Here is a 22,211-nt window from a genome sequence, read left to right on the forward strand (position 1 = left end):
TGGCGGTGCCCCTGATAATCATTAATATCACTGCCTCTCTCCTATCCTTATTGAACACTCCTCATCTTCTGGCCTCCAGGTAATAAAGCTAAAGATAGAAACTTCTCCTACTTTTCAAACTTCACTGTGCCCCTTCAGAATACGTGACAAAATGCAGCCAGCATCTTCTGGAAGATTAGGAAGGCAGTAAGATTCCACAGCCACCTTCCGGCTGACATTTGAGCCCTGCTTTCAGCATGGTCAAGCCTTTCGGAGGCAGCCAGCGTATGGCTTGTATCAAACTCTATATTTAGGAAGAACAACTGTGAGCTATGACAGGAATTCTCTTTAACACTTAGCCTTAAACCGAGTTCCCCTCCAGCCCACAGCCAGGAGCAGCTCTCAATCCCGGGTGAGGCAGTGAACACTTGAGCTATTTCAGCCACATGCAAAGCATCAGAATCGAGATCGCAGCTCAGAGGACACCGGGCATCCCTTTCACCTTCTAAGGAACCTTGTATTCTTGCACCTGGCTGCCTGGGACTTTCCTTAGGCAGTAAACAAATACATAAAGCAGGTAAGCAGAAGGGCCCAGCTCGAGGTACTGGGCTTTCTGAAGGAAATTTCCTTGATACCTAACTTGAAGTGAGTACTTATAACTTTGTTGGCTTGTAACCAGTGGGTATAGCTTCCTTGTAATTCACTGTTTATGGGTGATATTGCTTCTGTCTTATAAATTGTGTGTGTGTGTTTGAAAGAATATTGAACTAAAACTACATTGTATTGATAGTGATAGTAAGAAAATTTCCATGGTCCAGGTATAATGCCTGGGATCCTGAATATTATGTCATTTTGATTCTTATGGTCAGGGTTATATTCGGTCAGCCGCAGACTGATTCAGGCTGTAAGCCTAGAAATTATCAGGAGAATTTGGGGCAGAGGAAAGCTATAATGCTAGCTCTTTGATTTACCAAAATGTAAATTACCGCCAGAGTTGTTACACAGTTCAAGTTTAAAATGCTTCTCTCCTCTTCCTACGTGTCAGGTTTGGCCTCAGTTATAAAGTTCTATCAATGTATAGATTGATTCATGCTCTAGACCCATCTTTTTGGAAGTGCCACTTTTGTCACAGTGTTCCCTGTACCCAGCAGGGTAGAGGGCAACATTCCTGTCTCTTTGTGGGCGCCAGGTTCTGAAATGTGGGAAAGCTGAGTGCCTCTTCCCTCTCAGTGTATTTCAGGCAAAGCGAATAAGGAGTTAGTTCAGACAGCTGACCATCTTTCTACACCCTTCTCAGAATTATTTTTAGCTACAGGATAGAAGATAATTCCCTTTGAGATTTCACTTTAGCCATTTAATTGACCTTTTAAGAGAACAAACAAAGCCCCTTCTCTGCAAATATTGATTTACTTTCCTCTGAATCCATTCTTATTAAATTAGTGATATTAATGTTGACAAATTTTAGTAAGTGAAAGAGTCTTATTTAGAAGTCAGATATCTGGTTTTGCCTAATGAAAAACCATCAGAGACATTGTACATGAGTCAGCATACAGACTACTAAAGGTCCCAATGACTTGCAGAACTGCCAGGAAAACTCAACTGTGCTCAACCGGCAAGCATTTTTGCTATAGTATAGGCTTTGTAAAAGTCAATACATGCCTTGTCAAACTTTCCATGTTTCCAAATTTTAACCAGAACTAGGAGACATAGTAACAGAGTGCTGTTAAGAGTACCTGTTAGTGTGAAAAGCAGTGGCCCTGGTGTGAATGGAGTTGTGCATTTAAGTCATAGCTTTCGTTTTTGGTCCCAGGAAGAGGCACGCAGATAAAGAAGGAAGATGCACTGTACACTCTGCATCCCTAATGGAGGTGAGCGCAGGGCCAAGGAAACAGCCAGGGAACACTGTCTATTTTTATTCATCAGTGTGCTTTGCCCTGATTTCTCTGTGAATAATGAGGACAGCAGGAACGGCTGTAGAACTGATTTACACAAATGTTATCTAGCCTGTTTGCTAGGAATGAGAGCTGGGATCTGAGCAACTTTCCAGAGCTGTCTCTATTATAGATTGACATATATGTTAAGAAGAAATTCACATGCAAATGAGGTTATACCAAAGCTATACAGAAGATAAGGCCCTAGGAATAACCATCTCTTAAGCTTAGAGGTCCACAAAATACAGAGCAATGCAGTTCAGTGAAAAAACAAAAACAAAAACAGAATCAGCCTAATTAGCAAAATTAAATGCAGTATAAATACCACAATCATGCATTATCTGATTTTTCTTGTACATTCCAACCTGCTATTGTAATAACATAAAGAAATTCCCAATTCTCATGTTTCAAATGGATGTACAAGAAAAATTTTAAAGTTCCCAAGGAATATTAGTTAAACTTTACTTGCACATGCATAAAATATACTGAGATATTTAAAGCCTGTGTAAACTATTGTTTTGCATGACTTCTAATAGCTTTTGAGGAATAGAAACATTAAAAATTAAACTACCAAGTTTTTCCATTTGACATTGAGCTGTGTGTCCTAGATCCACAAATTAAAAATCATTGACTCTTTGACACTGCAGGAAAGACAGTAACCTATTTGAAATATATCATAGAACAAAATGCATTCTTGATTGTTTAATTTGTTGTTGCTTTTTAATTTTTTAACCATAATGAAAACAATTCTACCTAGACCCTTATGCATGGAAGCTATATCTCTATATTACCAAAACAGTCAGGTGAAACTTTAAAAAAAATGTCACTGTTTTCATGTGTGTGGTTCTAAAGACTATATAGTTGGATATACTAATCGTAGATTGAAAAAATGATCTAATTATTTAACTTCATCTAATAGAACATAAGACTTTTAAGAGCTTAGAAAAAGTAACTTTTCATAGAATTGTCATATCTTAAGCTATAAAGTATTGAGGGGTATTACTACATCAATTCTTACTCTGTGCTTAAAGTAGTAGATCAGTATACGGTAGTCCTAAGAAGTCACTAGCTACGGGCAATGGCAATAAAACAATAAATATTTGTATCATGCCTTAGAGTTTACAAGGCATTTTTAGGAACATTATGTCATTTTAATTCTTGCCACAACCTGTGAAGCAGGTGAAATTTAAGAAAGTGGAAATGAACCCACAGATTTTGAGTGACTTAGTCCAGGTTACACAGGACTTGTGGCCAATGGCAACACTATTCTCTGGGTTCATTTCCTCACCAGTTAGCACGACGTACGCTTATAAGTGGAGAAAAATCAGTCAACCCATTTTATAGTTCTGGTTTAAAAAGCAGGATGTCTTTAATTCACTGAGTTTTTAATGTTTTTACTCGGTTCTGTCGACATTTAATAGACCAAGTGATAACAACACTGATACACAGCTGGGCTGTCCCCTGCTCCACTGATCCTAGTAAACCATAGTTGCCATGCTCTACGTCAGGTCTTATAAGTTGAAAGACAGCAAAAATCCTTTGGGAAGGAACCACTACTGTCTTGGGGATCTGACATGGCCATGTAAGTCCTGCTTGCCTTCTGGGACTGTTTTGTTAAATGAAAAAGAGGCAAGGCTTGCCAGCTGCCTGGTTTACAGAGCCTTGGCTATGGACTCACAGGGGGAGATGCGGCCTACTTCCTCACAGTATTGCTCAGGTCACTGGGCAGGCCAGACATGTGCCCAGAAAGCAGAGAGTTTTGCAGTAGTAAGAACGGAGTACAGGCCATTTCTTTTCGGATGTTCAACGGAGAGAGAGAGGAGGTGCTCTCAATTGACTGACGCGCAGCCCTGGCAACAACTAATTCAGATCAAAAGTTCAGTTTCAAGCGGAAAGCTTCCGAGGCCCCAAACAAAGGTGTTTTATTCCCACAGCCTCTTTGCTTTGCTGCTCTTGGCAGGGGGGCAGGAGGGCAGGGAAGGAGATGATAGCGCCTTTCAAGTTTCTGATGGCCTATCATTAGCATCAGGGGCGAGGCTTCTCAGCATTTCTGCTCCTGAATGATTTATCCAGGGCTCTCGTGTTCCCTCTCCCTGAGGCTTTAGGAGGGAGAGTCTCTAAGTAACTTCGGAAACTGAGACTGAAAGAATATATGACCAGTGAAAGGGGTGACTGCCCAGTTGAATCATGAGTTAAGTTCTAATTTATCAAGACCGAGAATCTGAATGCCGCCACCTCTAACAGTTTCTCACTTGTTTTTTTAGGGGTAAGACTGCGTGAATATGTCGAAACAGCCAGTTTCCAATGTCAGAGCCATCCAGGTAAGTAGGCATATTTGTGGTTTAACATAAGCCTTGTGACTTCTAGCCTGTTTGCTTAATAAATCAGCCTTTTTACAGTTGTTTGACCCTAACTGATGATTACCTTCAAGAAGAAAAGAAGGACTGATTTAAGGTGCAATTAAGAAAAGATATAAGGCTGCTAAGGTACAGCTGAGAAGGGAGAAGCTGTTTTTGTTGGTGTTGAATTGTAAGACAATGAAAGTTTATGAATGAGAATTAAATGATCTACAAAAATGTAGTGTGTATGTTTTTTGATGTGTAAGTTTTTGATATGGTCACTGATAGGAATTAAGAAATACAATTTCCATTTTCATATCCAATTGAGTTTGTTGAGCCATCTGTTTAAAGTACACCTTTCTATAAATAATACCCCTTTCTTGTCAAGTGTTCTTCCCAAGGCTTGGGCATTTATCTTTTAAAGTATATATGCTATTATGTCTCATCAAGCCCTCCCAGCAAATGAATCCCTCGGTTGTTTAAACTGAGTTACGTGTCACTCACAAAAAAGGGAGAGGGAAGCAGGCATTTGGGAACACAAATATAATTACGAACATAATGTTCAATATTTTTAACCAATTTGTTATTTTTCTCATATGGCTCCCACACTTGGGACACTGGCCACCTACTTTACTGTAAAATCGCATCTTTCCTTCCCACCAGCATGGAGCTGTTTGTGCTTTCACTAAAGGAACTTTTAGACATTGTTCCCCCTGGACTTTTCTGAATACTGCAGAGCATGTGGCAGTTCCTGAATATTTTGGGTCTGATGCACCATCATGGCATAAACATACTCATAAGCAAGTGATGGTGTTCTGGAGGGGCGTGTGTGTGGCCAGGTTGTGGGGTTAGAAATCCTAGCATACACTGGTGGTAGAGGTGAGTGAAGGCGTAGATGTTTACCTGTGGTGCTTAATGCATAGCCTTAAATGGATGAGCTTCTTAAGTGGCAAGGCGTATAACAACCTCTGGAAATGTGTCATAGAACAAACTGCCAAAGAAGGGCCTATTGGCAAGGATTCAACTTCACATTACCACATTTGGCCCTCTGGTGTCCACCTAGTGAGTCTGGGACATATCCTGACATTGGTAGTGGACCTCCTTGAGCCTTTGAACTTTCTCTTTACCCAGTGTACAAAGCTGTTAGCGACATGGGCTCTGAAGCCAGGATTACTGCAGTTTGAATCTCTAATCCATTTTGTACTGGCATGGGATCATGGGAAAACAACTTTACTTACTATACCTCTTTGCCTCCATTTCCACATCTGTAAAATGGGGATAATAATAGTACTCACCACCTAGGGCAACTGGCACAAGATGCTTAAAACAGCATAGTAAGCCTTATTAAGTGTCAACTCTTAACATAATGATTATCATTGAGTAATGTTCTATGTTAAAGTGATGAGAAATAATACAATTAAATCACTGAATTTGAAGCTCCCAAGGTTCTAAGCATAAATTTCTTTTTTATTTTGCAAGACACAAAAACATAGTCATCTCAGGCTGCCTTTGCTTCCCTTCCTTTTAAAGCTAAACTGTGTTATTTTTTCCCCTTAGTGCTTCCCTCATATCTACACTGAAAATTCACCAGTTTTATCTATTAATTTTGACCTTGATATATTTTTAGGTCTGTAATTTTTAAAAGGTTTCTATCGACTGTTCTCAATAGCTGTTATTACACTGCATTAAAAAAATCCATCCCCTCTACCAACAAAAACAATACAGTGATTCCTTAAGGATGTGGTATTGCCTCTTTCAATATATTTTATACCACACAAAAAAACCTAATTTAATGCACTTTCAAATGAAATATTATCTTTTGAGACCTTCGCCCATTGTCCTTTACAAGATTGCAAAGGGTCCTAATATTTGAGAGGGGGGGATAGTTAATTTTTACGAACCAGGGGTATGGACTTGGGGGGGATTGCTGGGGGAGGGGGGTGCTGGGTGGAGGGGAACAAGGGGGAGAAAATTGGAACTGTTGTAACAATATAATCAATAAAAAACATTAAAAAAAAAAGAAATATTATCTTTTGTGATTAGATAGGATCTCAGCTATCTGATATTTTCCTATTATGTTTGCATTAACCTAAAGTACGGTCCATTAAATAAAATGTGAAAAATGGCTACACTATATAAATGGCTTATAGTAGGAACATTATCTAGGGTATGGATGAGGAGTGCCCTGGTTGTGTAAATACCATTTAAAGGTCTTAAATATTCTATTCAACACACTCCAGTTGCTTTTCCTTTTTATTAGGATCTTATCTCTAATTCAGTGCAACTGTCATTTCCTCGGTGCATGCTTTGTGCCAGGCACCATGCTTAGTGGAGGTTATGCAAAGATAAATTAATCCTTGTGTTTGAGGAGCTCGCAGTCTCTAGGACTTGCTAGTTGTGTGACTTTGGGCAAGTTGTTTATCTTTTTTTAAAAAAAAATTTGATTTATTTATTGTTTTTCTATTACAGTTGTCCTACTTTACTCCCCATTGCTCCCCCACCCCTACCCAGCAAGTTGTTTATCCTTTTTGTGCCTTGGTTTCCTCATCTGTCAAGTGGGGAATTAATAACAGTACCAATCTTATAGGTTTGCTGTATGGATTAAATGAATTAATGTATATAAGTGCTTAGGCCAGTGCCTGGCTCATTGTAAATGCTTAATAATGATTAGTTGTTATTATCAAACATCATTGCCGTTGTCATCATCATCATTATGATCATCATCACCTAGTTCAACAGTTCCCAAAGTGTGCCTTGGAATACTAGTTTTATGGGATGTGTTTACTTAAACGGTTCCATGAAAAAGTGTTTGGGAAACATTACGTTGAGCAAAGTTGAATAAGATTTTTACTGTGGAATTTCTCAGAGTGCACAACTTGCTAATGGTGTTGTAGATTCCCAAGAAGGTGGTAATGTGTGCAATGTTTTCTAAATATATTGAACCTTTTTCATGAGTACTTGCAGGTTAGTATTTTGCAGTGCAAACTTCTGAAAGTAATGCTTAGATCTCTGTTTGTCTGGATTGAATGAAGCTTAGCCACTGTCAACCACACTTCTAATAGGCATTTATGTAGCTGAATTACTTACTGTATTTATGTGCATCAGATAACATGAAGCCAAATGGTTACAAATCTTTGCCTGGCCAATCAATCACTCTGTGACCCTACTTTACCCTTAGTTTACCATTCTTCAAAATGGGGACAATCATATTAATAAGATTGTTATAATGAATAAACAAAATAATGTATGGCAAGTGTCTGGTTTATAGCACACACATTCCTTAAGAGGAGACTTTTGTAACTATCCAACTAATGCATGGGATGGTTTTGCTTTCTCTTCAACTGGTTCCATCTCCTCCAAGGTCCAGAATAAGAAGGGGGTCAGAACTAGACCCACCCTTAGAGGAAATGGACAGTTGTTATTGGTATTCATACTAAAGAAGAGATGGGCTTTGGATTGTAAGAGCATTCCATGTAATTCTACATTTCTTTTTGGTTGTATTAATGAAATCTCATTTATGCCAGGGACACAAATATATCCATAAGAAGTCAGTTGATCCTTTCATAGCCTGAAGAGGGCCTTTGTCTCCAAAGCAGCTGATAAGGATCTATACCAGATGTGGGTAAATCATTTTTTGTAAAATATCAGAAAGTAAATATTTTTATATTTGCAGAACATCGGCTCTCTGCTCCAACTACGCAGCTCTGCCATTACAGCACAAAAGCAGCCATAGGCAATATATAAATGAATGAATGTGGCTGTGCACCAATGAAATTTTGTTTACAAAAACAGGTGGCAGGTTGGATTTGGCCCACAGGCTATAGTTTGCGGACCCTGGTTCTGTACTCTCCAGGCTGACTGTTAAAACTCCACTGTTGATGGGAATAGAATTGCAACCAAGGTAATGTCAGCACACTAGGCATAGTGGGTCTGATCCCCTCAGATTAAAGAATTTTACATGACAGGTGGTGAGGAAAGCTAGAACTGCCAGGAAATCTAATGCCATCAGCAATGTGCTTGGTGAATCTCTCTAATGAGACCAAGTGACACTGGCCACTGGCAGCACCTACCTGTCCTTCCCCTTCTTCCTGAACACACTTTATTTGAAAACCACCATGGACCTCCCCAGAGCCTCAGCCCACCCAGAGCCAACATTCTCTTGGTTGCCACTGGTCCTTTCTCTATACCACTGATCAAAGTAAGCTGAGTATTATTTGTTCTCTCCCATGAGATCTGAGAGCTTTGTGGTTAAATGGAAAAGAGTCCTGTGCTCTAGTCTTAGCTCTGCTCTGTGACTTTACTCCTCTGGTCTTTGTGATCTGCAAAGGGAGGGTGTTTCATTAAATGACCTCTAAGCCTCTGTCCAGCTTTTAATAGTCTATGGACTTCTTGAGAATAACTTCCTAGGTTTATTATTAGGATGATAATAATAGTAACAATTTCTTCAGGGTTTACTATGTACTTGGCACAGTGCAAATGGGATTTCTATGGCTTCTAATAAAAGGTTTAGAGAGGCATAAAAACAACTAACCAACCAACCCACAAAACAAAAAAAAAAACAAACAAAAAACCTCACCCAGGATCACACAGCTTGTAAGTAGGAGGGTCAGGGCACAAACTCAAGTCGTGTGATCCCAAAATCTACGTTTGGAGCCACCCTGCAACACTGTTTAGCCTCCTTACTACTATCCCTGCTTTGGCACAGAGAGTGAGGATGAAGGAGTTGGTGCAGACCATCTAAACAATGCTCATAAGTACTAAGGGTATTTAAGGGGCAATTACTATTCTATAGATGCTGGGTCCTTTCTTTTCCTTTTAAAAAAGATTTTATTTATTTATTTATTCAGGGGGAGGAGAAGGAAGGGAGAAAGAGAGGGAAACATCAATGTGTGGTTGCCTCTCGCACGCCCCCAACTGGAGATGTGGCTGGCAACCTAGGCATGTGCCCTGACTGGGAATTGAACCAGCGGCCCTTTGGTTCACAGGTTGGCACTCAATCCATTGAACCACACCAGCCAGGGCCGGGTCCTTTCTTTTAAAGAGCTAAGCTGACATTCAGAAAGTGACAGCATTTTAGCAAAGAAGCTAATAGCCTACACTGATTAAAGTAATCTTAAATATACATAGGCTAGGAATGAAAAGTACAAAGAAAAGTGACTCAGTGACAAACACAGTGTTGAAATGCAAATGATCATGGCCACGGAATTCCCACTTCTCTGCTTAAGTGACTTAATCAAGCTGCTTATAAAACTAAACCTAACTCCTTTTATCATACATTTTAAAGGAATGATTCTATGAGTCCTGCGTCATTGGCGAGTATGTGGCTTCTTACATGGGCAGTTTTCCATTGTTACTCAATCCAGGTGTAGAACAGAATATCTCGATGTCCTGACTTTTAGTAGTACTTCTTTCCCTTCCCCACACGTTATCATTGTTCTACGCTCCATTGCCCAGGGCATAAAAGCTCTGCAGAAGAATAATACAGCCTGCTCCCCCCCCCAAAAAAAATGACAGACAGGCTTTAGGGACGTTAGGTTTTCCTAGTCTAGGATTTCCATTTTTAGAAAGATTCCAGGGGTATAGCAATCCTTAGTACAAAGGAACAGACAATCACCACCCATGGTTGGTCATTTAATCCAATAAATCAATTAAACTAAAAACGACAATAATAATACACACCTTCCTTTAATATTTTATTTAAATTTAAAACACAAAAAATAAACTTTCCTCTGCCACTTGTTTTAATGTAGAGTTAAGGCCTTTTCTTTGAACATGCATCTACTCTTTCTTTCTTGGGTAAATTACTATAATGCACTGTTTATGATTTCTAATGCTGGATTCTTTAATGTGTAACTAAAACTTGAATGTAGCAGTCTTATTCTACTGGTTCAGTGGTACTTCTACTTGGTAATCTTTGCTGCTCTAACCAGGGCTCCTCCATATTGGTGACATGAGGCAAGCAGTCATATACTGGCTAAAAGATGCCATTTTTTTTTTTTTAAGGCTGACATTAATACATACTTCAAAAATGTAACTTGTCCCCAACCAATTATTTGCATTATCTTAATAGCTGTATACTACATTCTTGAAGCCTGCTTTTCCCTGGATGACAAGACTACAGTCGAGTCATTCAGGAAATTACTGAAGAGAACAAAAAGTGTTGAGAATAGAGAAAAAAAGAAAGAAAACCTTTCAGTATGAAACATCATGGGTGAAGAAGAGTGTCTCTGAGTGGGAGTTTCTTAAGTTGAGTCAGAAAGTTTTGTGTATTCTGGACCCATTCCACATTTCAGGGATCTCTAAAGATAAAAATGTTATATATTTCATTCTACTTATATAGAATTTTATTTTAAAATAGGTTGAACTATATTTTAGTTGGGATGTGTGTCTGTCACTCTCAATTTAGGCTTATATTCAAATTAGAATCTCATTTTCTAATTGGTTATCGAGGAAACACTCCTCTTTCTGCAAGTCTTCTGTGAAAGATGCTAGAAATCTCAAAAGGCCATATCCTGCTCCATTCAGAGAAGGACTGGGACTGTAAGACTAGGAAAGCACAGAAAGAAATACTAAAAAATATAGCCCTATATGGTTTCCTCTGCCCACTCATAGAATGGCAAGGGGAAGACTACAGATTCTGGCAGGAGCTGCTGGGGACCTTTGAAAATTAAAGCTAGAATCAGTTGGGGGGGTCATCTGAAACAAATGTGCAAGGGGAGGGCACTCCAAAAGCCTTAACACTAAAAGGAGAATTGTAGTGCGGACCAAAAGGCTGGGGGAGATAAGAGAACAATGGCCATGGAAAGAAAAGTGGGTTGGGATTGTCAGTACACTGTGGATGGGAGCTATCAGAATCCAACCCACTGGTGAAAGAAGATGTCATTCCATTGTAAATTGCACAGGAGTGGCTGTGGAGGCAATATTGTTGTTTCCAGAATCCTTGGACTTGAAGCCTGAAGCCAAGCAGAACAATACAAATAATTAAGGGAGTAGTGGAATTAACTTACAGGGAATTCTTTCTGCTTTTCTTCACCTGGTGAGATCAAGTGTAGTATTCATTTCACATCAGATAGGTCTATTATCAGGGAACTGTATCCTGTTCTGGCAAAAGATATCTAGTAGATTTTTTCCATTCCCAACTTCGAGGATGTAACAAATTATGTATAGCTTGGGAAAGCAATGCATTGGGTCTGCTGTGTTAGGGTCATATTTTAAAATATCTAAGATGAATAAACCTCAAGGAGGGAAAAAATGCCAGGAGATATGTTACAAAAACAAACAATAAAAACAAAAGCCTGCTTCCTTTACATTTATACAGAGTCTGTACAGAGAAGGAGGTCTAACCTTATATCAACTCCAGGTCATTAACGTTAGAATTTTTCTGTGTTTGTTTATTCTTTCATAAAAAGTAGCTCATATCCAAAACTAATTTTGAGTAGCAAACATCATACCTGATTTGCACATGGAAAAGTTGAATCATTGAGAAGGTATTTTATTTGCATACAAACACAGCAAGCCGGTGAAAGAGACAAGAATATGACTCAGTTGTTGAGGAGACGGAATAAAAACAGAGAGCTACAAGTCTATGTATTTCTATCAAATTCAAGTTAAAGGAATTATTCTTATGGCTATAACTTAGTCTATAATTTGTCCCTCAAATATCACCACCCTACATTTATATTAATGGATCATGTCTAATCGTTTATAAGCACTCCTTTGACACTCCCTTCAGATGTATATTAATAATTGGATACTCGACCCATTCTAGGGCTGCTTTGGATCCTGTCAATATTTGTATCAAAAACTTATCTAGGTTCTTGTTTTCTTAAATGATGACTTAAAGATGAAAAAGCATCAAGTCGGGCAGTTAATGGCTTGTTTTTCAATGTGGCTTTTCGTTGACACCTATTCTGGAATTATCCACTTGTGTGCCCCTTTCCAAGGCCATTCTCAAAGTGTAAACCTGCAGTTTTAAAGCAAGTTTAGAGAAATTTAGAGTGGCTAGAGCTTTGGTCAAATGAAAAGAGTTCTTCGGAAAAGGATGTGAGTGAGTGAAAGTTCTATCCACAAGGTGAGGCAGCTTTGCTTTGGAATCCTGGCTTTTCCTCAAACTGTTGTGTGACTTCAAGAAAATAATCTAATCTCTTTGAGACTCAGTTTCTTCTTCATCAGTAAAATGAAAATGATAGCCCAAACCTCAGAACTTTGTTGTAAGGATGTAGGTGTTATGATGACTAGGCTAAATATTGGGGTTTTGAGGTGAATTAGGTAGTTTGTAGTAGATGGACATGAAGGGGTGTAGTTGCTATCCCACAACCTCACCTCCTGTTTAAGATGAAAGTTAGTCTCAAACCCATCTCTGCCACAACAAAGACATTTGCTAAACACACATTCATTAGCAAGTAGGCAAGCATATAACCATTTATAGTCTGTCTATGAGCCTGATGAAGCCTCAGCTTTTGTCCCTTTAAGTGCTCCAAATGAGTGCCACCTCGCATAAAGGGCTCACGTGAGGCAGGTGGGGATTCTCTTGCCTTTAGCTGGCAGCAGCCAGCTGGAAATCCTCATTATCAATGGCTGGAGACAGGCCTATTCCAGGATCACTCCTCGAGCTCTGTCTCTGAAGATACATGCTACAGGCATCAGAGTCTTACACTCCATTCAGCAGGGTGTCTCTAATATATTTTAGCCAATCTCCATATCTTAATCTCCTCTGATTTCATGAATAAACACCATTTCTAATGCTATTTCCATTATTTTACCTGTTTTTTACATTTCTTCAAGCATTGAGGCCTCAGAAGTTGGTGGAGATATGGCCAACCGAAGCACCTGAACTAGAAATCCTGGGAATGTCATCTTAATGATATTTTACCACCTAACCACCCCAGGAAGATGAACTCCTAATGAGAACAGTAGATATCCCCAGAGTTGCAGTTTAAACCAAACTGCACATATATAAAATATCACACTGTCTATGCTAAAGTAGTTTAAAATAAATTACACACATTTAACAATAGGCAGAGCAAATATTTTAAGTATATGTCAATACTCATCCACTTAGAGATAATCTCTTTCAATAGTTGTCAGATTGGCTCCTCAAGTTCCAAGAAACTGTTTATGGCCCAGGGCTTGGGGGGAAGCACATGGGTTTCTGTGCTCCCTACCGCCTCAACCAGAGCAGCTTCACCTCCACCTAGTTTGCATTTTAGATATTCTCACAATACTTTACTGGTAGGAAGGGTTTCATGACTAAAGGTATGAAAACCACTGATGAAGTTCAACATTCATATTATAAATGGGGAAGATGAAACCCAGAGCACTTGGCACTTTTTCAAGTACGTACAGATTATCTGTAGAAATTCCTAGCATTGACCTCTTTTCACTACCAATGTACCACGAAGAGGCTACGTCCATGGCTAAAATCAATCTCTGAGCAAGAAAAGGTGGCATTCCCATAGCATGTCCTTTACATTACCCTGGATGACTTTTATGTGTTCCTTTACTGAAAACTGCAACCTACCATAGAGCATAAAAACTTGATTAAATGGGTTAGTTTAGTAATCAAATGTTTCAGAAACACTGTTAATTTGAACTCATCATTAGGAAGATGTACTCTGTAGAAGCTTAATAGATATGTCAGTATAGTGGTGATCTAACCAGTAAATTTCCTACCAAATAGTCCCTATAGGGACTTTTTCTCTCTTTTACCAAACTGTCTATAGTAATGGAAATAGTTATTGGTTCAATAGAGATGTCCTGTGGATTTTATTTATGTTGTTTTGGACTTATTTCAGGACCCTACTGATATTTCATCCAATCTGTGATACTCGATTATAAAATACTATTATTTTATGTCCTACTAAGAAATAAAACAAACATGCTGATTAAAATTTTAAGATACCCTGGCTGTAAAGGCACATTCTGATTTCAGAGATATTAAAAGTGATGAATCTTGGAATTCATGAAGTATGCTACTATATTTGCCACCATATAAGACATATTTTCCCCTTATCTGATGCTCCCTCCTCCTCCCACTCTACGCCACCTGATATTTCCATTAAGCCGAGGACCAGCATAGAAGAATCAGTCTTAGGTTTCCCAAAATGCTTCCCTCCCAAATTGTGCTGCCCTTATGTTTTATCATATATGGTACATACTGATCAAAAGTACTTTGGATCTGTTTCCTTTCTGTGGGATCAGCATTATTCCAGTAGGGAAAGGAGTTTTAAAGCCCCTAGGTGGAAAAAGTCACTTCCTGATCTTAAGAGCAGAACAGACCTACCATGTTGCCTGGATATGGACACTAGATACTATCCTGTGTTTTGAGTTAAACATTCCCCCTGGCAACAGAGCTCATATCAGGCAGATGTGGTACCAAAATCATCCAAACTGCGTCATAAAGTAAAATATTTTACTCTCTTTGCTCAGGTATCATTTTCATGTATAACATCAAAGTGCAATTTCAACTTCTTAAGCCCACATATCCAATTACTCACAGGGCAACAAACGCTTCATCTTAAGTGGAAAAAAATATGTTCTACCTTAACAAAAGTTTCAATGCTTGTTTGAGATGAGTAATACCCCTGCTTGAAGATGTTTTTGGTCTGCATGAAACATTCTTGCCTTTTAATATCAGATGAAACAAGGATAAAATTCAAATTTACATATTCTCTTTCCCAAGTTCTAATAACTGTGTCAGTATATTCCTTGCATAATTTAATGTTTAGCATAGTTCATGTTTACTAGAAGGTATTTTTGGTTAAATGCAGGTGGATATTAGTATGTTATTTTAATAAAGGACAAGTATCTATGAATTGCGATACCAATAAGATTGACTTTCCAGCACTCTTTTTCCACAATGGTATGTTGGGAAGAAGGCAGAAAGCTGTCAGTTATCGAGACTTAAGGAAGTGCTGGAACAGCCCTAGGATATCGTGGAAAGAAGGAGGCAGTTTAGGTGGTGTGATCACTCCCCTCCCATGGTAAATCTGAAGAAACCTGAAGGAGGGCTCAGGTGTGGGATGGCTTCTGTGGATGCTATTTCCTCCCTTCCTATCATTATGTGTTCCTTCCTCATCCCAGAGAGAGAATAATATTAAGCACCACAGGAGGGCAACAGGCAGAACAAACTCTCTTCAAATTCTTTCATCGAGTAGAGAATTGCAAAATCACTGCACAGACCTAAGAATGAATACCAGAAATTTGTAATAAATGGAAGTCACATTTTCTTTTGCTTATTTTTGTACTGTCATTACAGCAATTTTCTTGAGGTAAAAATCTTTAAAGATGTACTTTTCAGATGCATTTTTCCTGACAATAATTACTATCTCAGAGTATTATTACAATTTCTTACTTTTCTTGAGTTAAATCTTCCCTGTTTTCCCTTTTAGGCAAATATCAATATCCCAATGGGAGCTTTTCGGCCAGGAGCTGGGCAACCCCCAAGAAGAAAAGAATGTACTCCGGAGACAGAGGAGGTAAGGACAACTTAGCAGGCAGAGCTCAGCATTGTTTTTCTCCTCCAAAATCCTGACTAGTGTGGGGCAGAGGCATGTCGAGGGCTGGCTCTCCAGGGTGAGGGAGGGCATGAATGGATGTGGGTCAATAGATGTGTAGCATATACATTCCTTGGGTGTCGTGCTCAATCAGCCATGAAGCACACTGCCATTGCTTTCCTTCAGCTGAATTTAAGTACCTGGCACAGTTAATTGAAGGTGATTAGTTTAACATGTAGTTTGTTGCTTGATTGTGTGTGTTTATACATGTGTGTGTATAGGGGGGTGGCAGAGCATAGCCTCTCAGATACTCTTGGTCCACAACAGTCACTGGCTTGGTAAGTTTTCACTCCAAAGCTTTCATTGAACCAAACAGGATGCGTTTAGTACAGCATCTGATGAATGATGAACCCCAGTGGGAGCACAGGTAATAAGCACATTAAATTACTGAGTACTTCCTTGCAAAAGAGTACTTTGCAAGGGAGTCTGTCAATTTCTCTACTTTTTCCTCCCTCTAATTCTTTACCCTTCTTCCAAATACAAATACATGGTCTTCTAAAATGGAGGCTAAAATTAATAATGAATATGATAAATACAGAAAAGTTCCTTCCCCACATGTTTATATTTCACCCTCAATTGTGACTTTTCTAATAAAAACTGGAAGGTCTGATTCATAATTAAGGTTTTGGAGCATCTCATTAGCACAAGACAAGGAAAATGGAATTAAATAAAGCCATAGGAGATAGAAAACTGTATTTTATCTTTTTAAAAAGGTGAAAAGACAGTTTTACCTTTTGTAGGTGACATTTTTGGTAATTGCCCCAAAAGAACATCTATCATCATTTCAAAGTTTACTAATAAATTGTTGGTTGTCCCTCATCTAACCTTTTTTTCCTCCATAAATAATTCCTGACACAGTCCAGTTAGTAGTTCCAGCCTCCTGTCAACAGAAAGATGATTTTTGAAGGAGGAGATGGAGTATTTGAGTGCTATCACAAAGTTATGGAATTTTAGCCATTAAGTCACTGCTGATGGGTAAAATTTTGAGCATACAAGTTGAAAGGACCCAACCCTAACCTTTTTGTTATGGTACATAATCTCCAGCTCTGATGTTGCTAACCTGGCCATTCAGTTAACTCATGACCATGAGTTCTTGCTCTGGGATTTTGGTCAAGTATTTCTGAGTCTATGTCTACAAAATATGGTCTCCATTCCTTAAAGGGTCACTGTGAGGAGAGAGTTGGTGATATGATAGGCATGGCATAGTCTAGCAGGTATTCAACAAATAATTGTTCAGTTTATCTGTTTAACCAATTTTCATGAAGGATTCCTGGGCCTATTATTTTGCATGTTGTAATAAAAAGGCATGGGGGGGGTGAGTAGAAGGGCAGGCAGTGGAATTCTTCCTATACTTGTAATTGGACATTCTTCCTCTGCTTCCTCCATGGCAATCATTTGGAAGGGAGATTGACCTTCTTTTCTCACTAAATTGACTGACGTAACAATTGTTTTGGAGGCTTGCATTTCAGTTTCCCTCTGTGGTACAGAAGGCTTTCTCCTTCATGTGTCCCAGTTAGGGTCTTGGGGAAGCAGTGTGGTCTCTCTCACTCCTACCTTGTTCCCAGTCTGATGGTTCAAGCACATTCTAAAATAGCCAAAAGCTCATACAAATCAGCCAAAACCTGGTTTGTGAACCACTTTATGACCAGCCACATATACAAGTGGCCAACCAATATTTTTCACAGGATGGAGAGTAGTGAGGTATCCACAGAAAGCCCAGGAGTGTTTCATGAACTGAGCTACACTTTTCTCCAGGGGCTCATGGATTGGGAGAGTGGAATTAGGGGTTGTATTCCCTTATTGTAAGAGTAGAAATGATCTCTCAAGACTTGTAGCATCTTAGGGAAGGGTGGGATATAATGACTAAAGTTCTGGGCTGAATCGTAGAATAAGTTTCTCATGGAAACAACACTGTAAGGGGAGAAGTTAGGTAGCTTGGCTTGGCTATAAGGTGGGTGTAATAGGATTTTGTGTGCTTTCTTGAGGCCTCAGCCACATTTTTTTTTTTGACATAGTTTGAATGGGAAAATGGAATCTGAATTCCAAATAACATACAGGCAAACTTTTTACTATTATCTAGTTTGCAAATTTGGAATTGCTTGTCCTCTTAGACTTGGGATTCCTTGCCTAGCCTTCATCACGATAATCCCTGGGTAAAGCAGAGATCATAACATACCATCCCTGAACAAAAAGTCTACCTCTGTCGCAGCCGGTAGTTCCCCCACCTCAATCCTAATACCATCTCAGCTGTGAAGAAAAGGATGCACCCCAGTAGGAAGCTAGGACCAGCCTTCAGCTGGCTGACAAGGCCTGTGAGCAGGGGCTGGGTCTTCAGCCCCACATTGTCTCTGAGAGCCCTTTGCTCTGCTCACAGAGCTGGAGTGTACCTTCCATTTGCTTGGCCTAGCCAGAGTCTGGCATGTGCCTAACAGCCAAATCCTAACAAGAATGGCTGGCCTTTTCCATAAGACAAGGCAGTTGCTTGCTTGAAGTGATTTGAAAGGTATTGACAAATATTAGTCTACCTTCCAAATCTCTCTTTTGAATGAAATGCCATCACTTTTAATCTAGAAAATAGCATGCTGGGATTTTCTGTTAATTATTTTGCTCTCCATATGGCCCCTTTACAAGATGTAAACACACTATTTGATTCTGGTTCCACCACATCCTAGCTGTGAGGACACTGTGCCTCAGTTTCCTCAACTGTAAAATAGGGATAATAACAGTACCATATTTATCGGTTGATGTGAGAATTAAATGAGTTAGTATGTGTAATTAGAACAGCTAGAAGTACAGGTCTTTGCTGTTATTATTAAGTCTTCAGTGTTTGGGCCTGAAGGAGCACATCAGACTGCATTGCTCCACATAGGAGAGTTTATGGAGAAACCCAACAGGACATCTTGTTTTGAAGGACAGATAGTTGGAAAATGGTTCAGCATTGTGTCAAATTTTACAGATACTCCACCACCCCCAAAAGGAATATCTCCCTTGACAACAGCAATTCCTGAAACTGGAAATGGTCTGGGGCTGATAAGCCTTCTCTCCAGCTCTTTTTATCTAAATCAAACAATGTCCTCCATGTTCCTTCTCAATTCAAATATTTACTTACATAAAAAGGAGAAAAATGTACTTTTTAGTCAAAGGGAGCCAACTGGAACCCTGTTAGTTCATATCTTAATTTATTATAATTCTTATAACAAATTCATAGATCGTGATTATTTTTGAAAGACAAAAGAAGATTCAGTTAAGAATATGCACTACCACTAACTCCTTTCCTGAATTAATATCATAATATATATTTATTAAATATATCTACTTACAATTTTCATTACATGTCACCTTACCAAATCAAGTGCTAAAGGTCTTACCTTGATAAAGAAAAATCACAGTGCACTGAAGTTTTAATAACTTGAGAGGAAAGTGACTAGTATTAAGTGCTATCATCCTATATTTGTGTATATTCACATAATAAACCTTCACACACAGACACACTGGCTTTAGGTGTTAAATGTGTCAATACAGCACATTTTGATATTACAAAGACAGTGAATGTGACTTACCTTGGAACTTAAGAGAAGGAATTGGAAACATTTTTCTCTTTCATGCTTCTTTATTAAGATTTACTCACCTAAAAACCATGAGAACATTTGTAAGTGAGGAAACATTTTTCATTTCACTGCTACAGATATTTAAGAAACCTAAACACTTTATAGCCTTGTTTAAAATTTCTTTTCAAAAGCTTAGCAAAGAACATTTTGTAACACATGGTCCTCCAAGTGGAGGTTTAGAAGTTTTAATTATTGCTTCTAAACCTGCATTTATAAATGATGAATGTGTGTGCATGCAAGGAAGCTGATCCTATGGCTCTGTACATTGACCCAGGGGTGGGGAGGGAATATTTTCCAGATTTTTAAAACAACCACAGTCTACACTGAATTACTTTATCATTTTGGGCAGCTACCATGTTAGCTAGTTCATCAGCACTGTCGCAGAGTCAAAGAAAATGACTCTAGGAAAAAACCATTAGCCCTTAGTAAAAGAACAGCACCTCAACATTTTTGATTTCTACTCCTCCACTCTAATAAGCGATTTAAAAATATTTCCATAGAGGACATGTCTACCATGTACTTGGTTAAAGTTTGGGAATATTGAACCCTTTTTTTCATTTCCCGTTAGGGTGTGGACTATCTGAGCCTTAGATGCAGGAGCCAGATGGAGGCACAGCAGCAGCTTTAATATCCACGTTACAGGGATGCCGTATTAGGCTGGCAACAAACATGCGGTCTCGTATTCCTTTTCCCCGGAACTGGGTTGGTGTGCTCAGTTGTTGGCCGGGCAGATGGAGCTCTGCCAGTCTCATGTTGGGACTGTGTTAGTTTGGGCCCTCAAAGAAGCAGACCCAAAATATTTGTTGGGGAAAACACTTGTAAGGAGAATGGGAGTGTCGCAGACAGTGATGTGGGCAAAGAAGAGTAAGACAGAGGGTTGGGAGGAAGCACCTTAGACAGTGCTGCTCTGAGGAAAATTCTTGAGCTGAAGTCCGTCCCAGGGGAGTCCAAGTCTCCCAGGAATGGGCCCGCCTTAGGATCCTGTGTCACTCAGCCATTGGCCAAGAGCAGCCGTGGGAAGAGTGACCTCAGCATGGTTTCAGGACAAAGCAGCTGGGGGCAGCATTCAATTACCCTCCCAGCAGAAAACTGATCTGAGAGGCGTGTTCTCCTGGCTGCCATGGGTGATCAAATGTTCCTCCGACACCTTCCTTCCAAAGCTGCAGAGAATATGCTCCTGGCCTGTAGCAAGTTGGAGGAAACAGCTAACAAGCAACTTTCTTCTGCTTTCTTCTGTAGTAGTGAGTTGGGAGCGCTAGGAGCCACACACAGCAACTGATTTTATTGTATTATAGTCATTGTTAATATGTGTGTCTGGTGTATATACATACAGGCATAGATTTGTTGCTATGGCATATTCTCAGGGTTAAGCAGCTAAATAACAATTAACAAGTATGTGCAACAAGTAGGTACAACTTCTGTACCTAGTGTTGAAGGAGCCACAAAAAAGTATAGAATGTGCTCCTGCCTGAAAGTTGCAACAAAATAAAAACATAACACCCTGGCTACTGTGGCTCAGTGGATTGAACGTTGGCCTGTGAACCAAGTGTCACTGGTTCGATTCCCAGTCAGGGCACATAACTACGTTGCACGTCAGGTCCCCAGTTGGGGGCGCGAGTGAGAGGCAACCACACAGTGATGTTTCTCTCCCTCTCTTTCTCCTTTCCCCTCTCTCTAAAAACAAATAAATAAACAAAAACCAAATAATTAAAAAAAAAACAAATAAAAATAAAAACATAATATGATAGGACATTTAAAATACTTTCCAAAGTAGAAGGGAAGAGCTGGGCCTCCTCTGTTGCTCCATCTTAGCCCACCCATATTCAAAGAGGTTTTGCTTATATCAGTTTCAATTTGTTTATGCTTCTCAGAGATGTCACTAGAACAAAGGCAGGCAGTCAGTGCACACCCAAACAAAAATCTGAAAATTAGACTAAGTCTTTGTTAGAGCCAGCTGTGCACTAACATTCTATAAATCTTTGCTTTCCAGGCATATTATGATCATATCGTAATAAATTAAATTTGACTCTGTAAGGTGCTTATCTTGGAAACATGAATCCTTCTGACTGGTGGTAATTTTTATTGGTAATCAGACACTGAACAGTATTCTAGTGTTTCCTAAGTCATGTGAAAATTGCTTGTTTTTTTTTTTTCTCCAACTTTATTTCCCATTGCTCGACAAACTTCAGGACATCCTGAAATTCTGAGGGTATTTCAGTAGCATTAGAAAAAGTCATTCTGCTATAATTACACTCTGACATTATTCTTGCTTTAATTTTTTTTATGTCCATGATCCATAGAGAGCAAACTTCTTTTTCAGTGAGCTGAATCCCTCTTTCCTTTCTCTTTAGGGTGCTCCTCCCACCTCGGATGAGGAGAAGAAGCCAATTCCAGGAGCGAAGAAACTTCCAGGACCTGCAGTCAACCTGTCGGAGATCCAGAATATTAAAAGTGAACTGAAATATGTCCCTAAAGCTGAACAGTAGTTGGAAGAAAAAAAGGTGAGTGAAAAACTATTTCCTTTGTCTCAAAAAGATCACTAGAATGGTTTAAGGAAACCTTCCACCAAAGGAGTTTGGAATTCCAGAAGCATTTAAGTATCAGGATCTTTAATTTAGACCAGTATTCCAAGTGCAGAGGTTTTCTGGCGTGTAAAGCCGAGCTTTGGGGCCTGTTTCATTCTGTAATCAGTCACAGAGCCATTGAGGATGTTTGCCTGACATCCTCTTTCTGGTCACCTTGTTAGTTGGGGAAAGAGGGTTTGGAGAGGAAAGATGCATCAGAGGGGGTGTGGAAGAG

General features: G+C 39.3%; 1 protein-coding gene across 2 annotated transcripts in view; it reads left to right on the forward strand.

Annotated features, from left to right (window-relative positions):
* Window positions 1-340: 340 nt before the first annotated feature.
* Window positions 341-22,211, forward strand: part of SMPX (small muscle protein X-linked) — a 48,904-nt gene continuing 27,033 nt past the window's right edge. The window contains exons 1-4 of one of the 2 annotated variants that reach the window (XM_090265107.1): window positions 341-556; window positions 4,175-4,231; window positions 15,640-15,726; window positions 21,764-21,913. In XM_090265107.1, coding sequence (XP_090121233.1) covers window positions 4,193-4,231; window positions 15,640-15,726; window positions 21,764-21,898 — 261 coding nt within the window. In that variant the 5' untranslated portion in view covers window positions 341-556; window positions 4,175-4,192 and the 3' untranslated portion in view covers window positions 21,899-21,913. The other variant, XM_090265108.1, reaches the window with a different exon arrangement.

Source organism: Furipterus horrens, unplaced genomic scaffold, assembly GCF_987537825.1.
Source record: "Furipterus horrens unplaced genomic scaffold, mFurHor1.1.pri manual_scaffold_17, whole genome shotgun sequence".
In the NCBI taxonomy this organism is placed as follows: Eukaryota; Metazoa; Chordata; class Mammalia; order Chiroptera; family Furipteridae; genus Furipterus; species Furipterus horrens.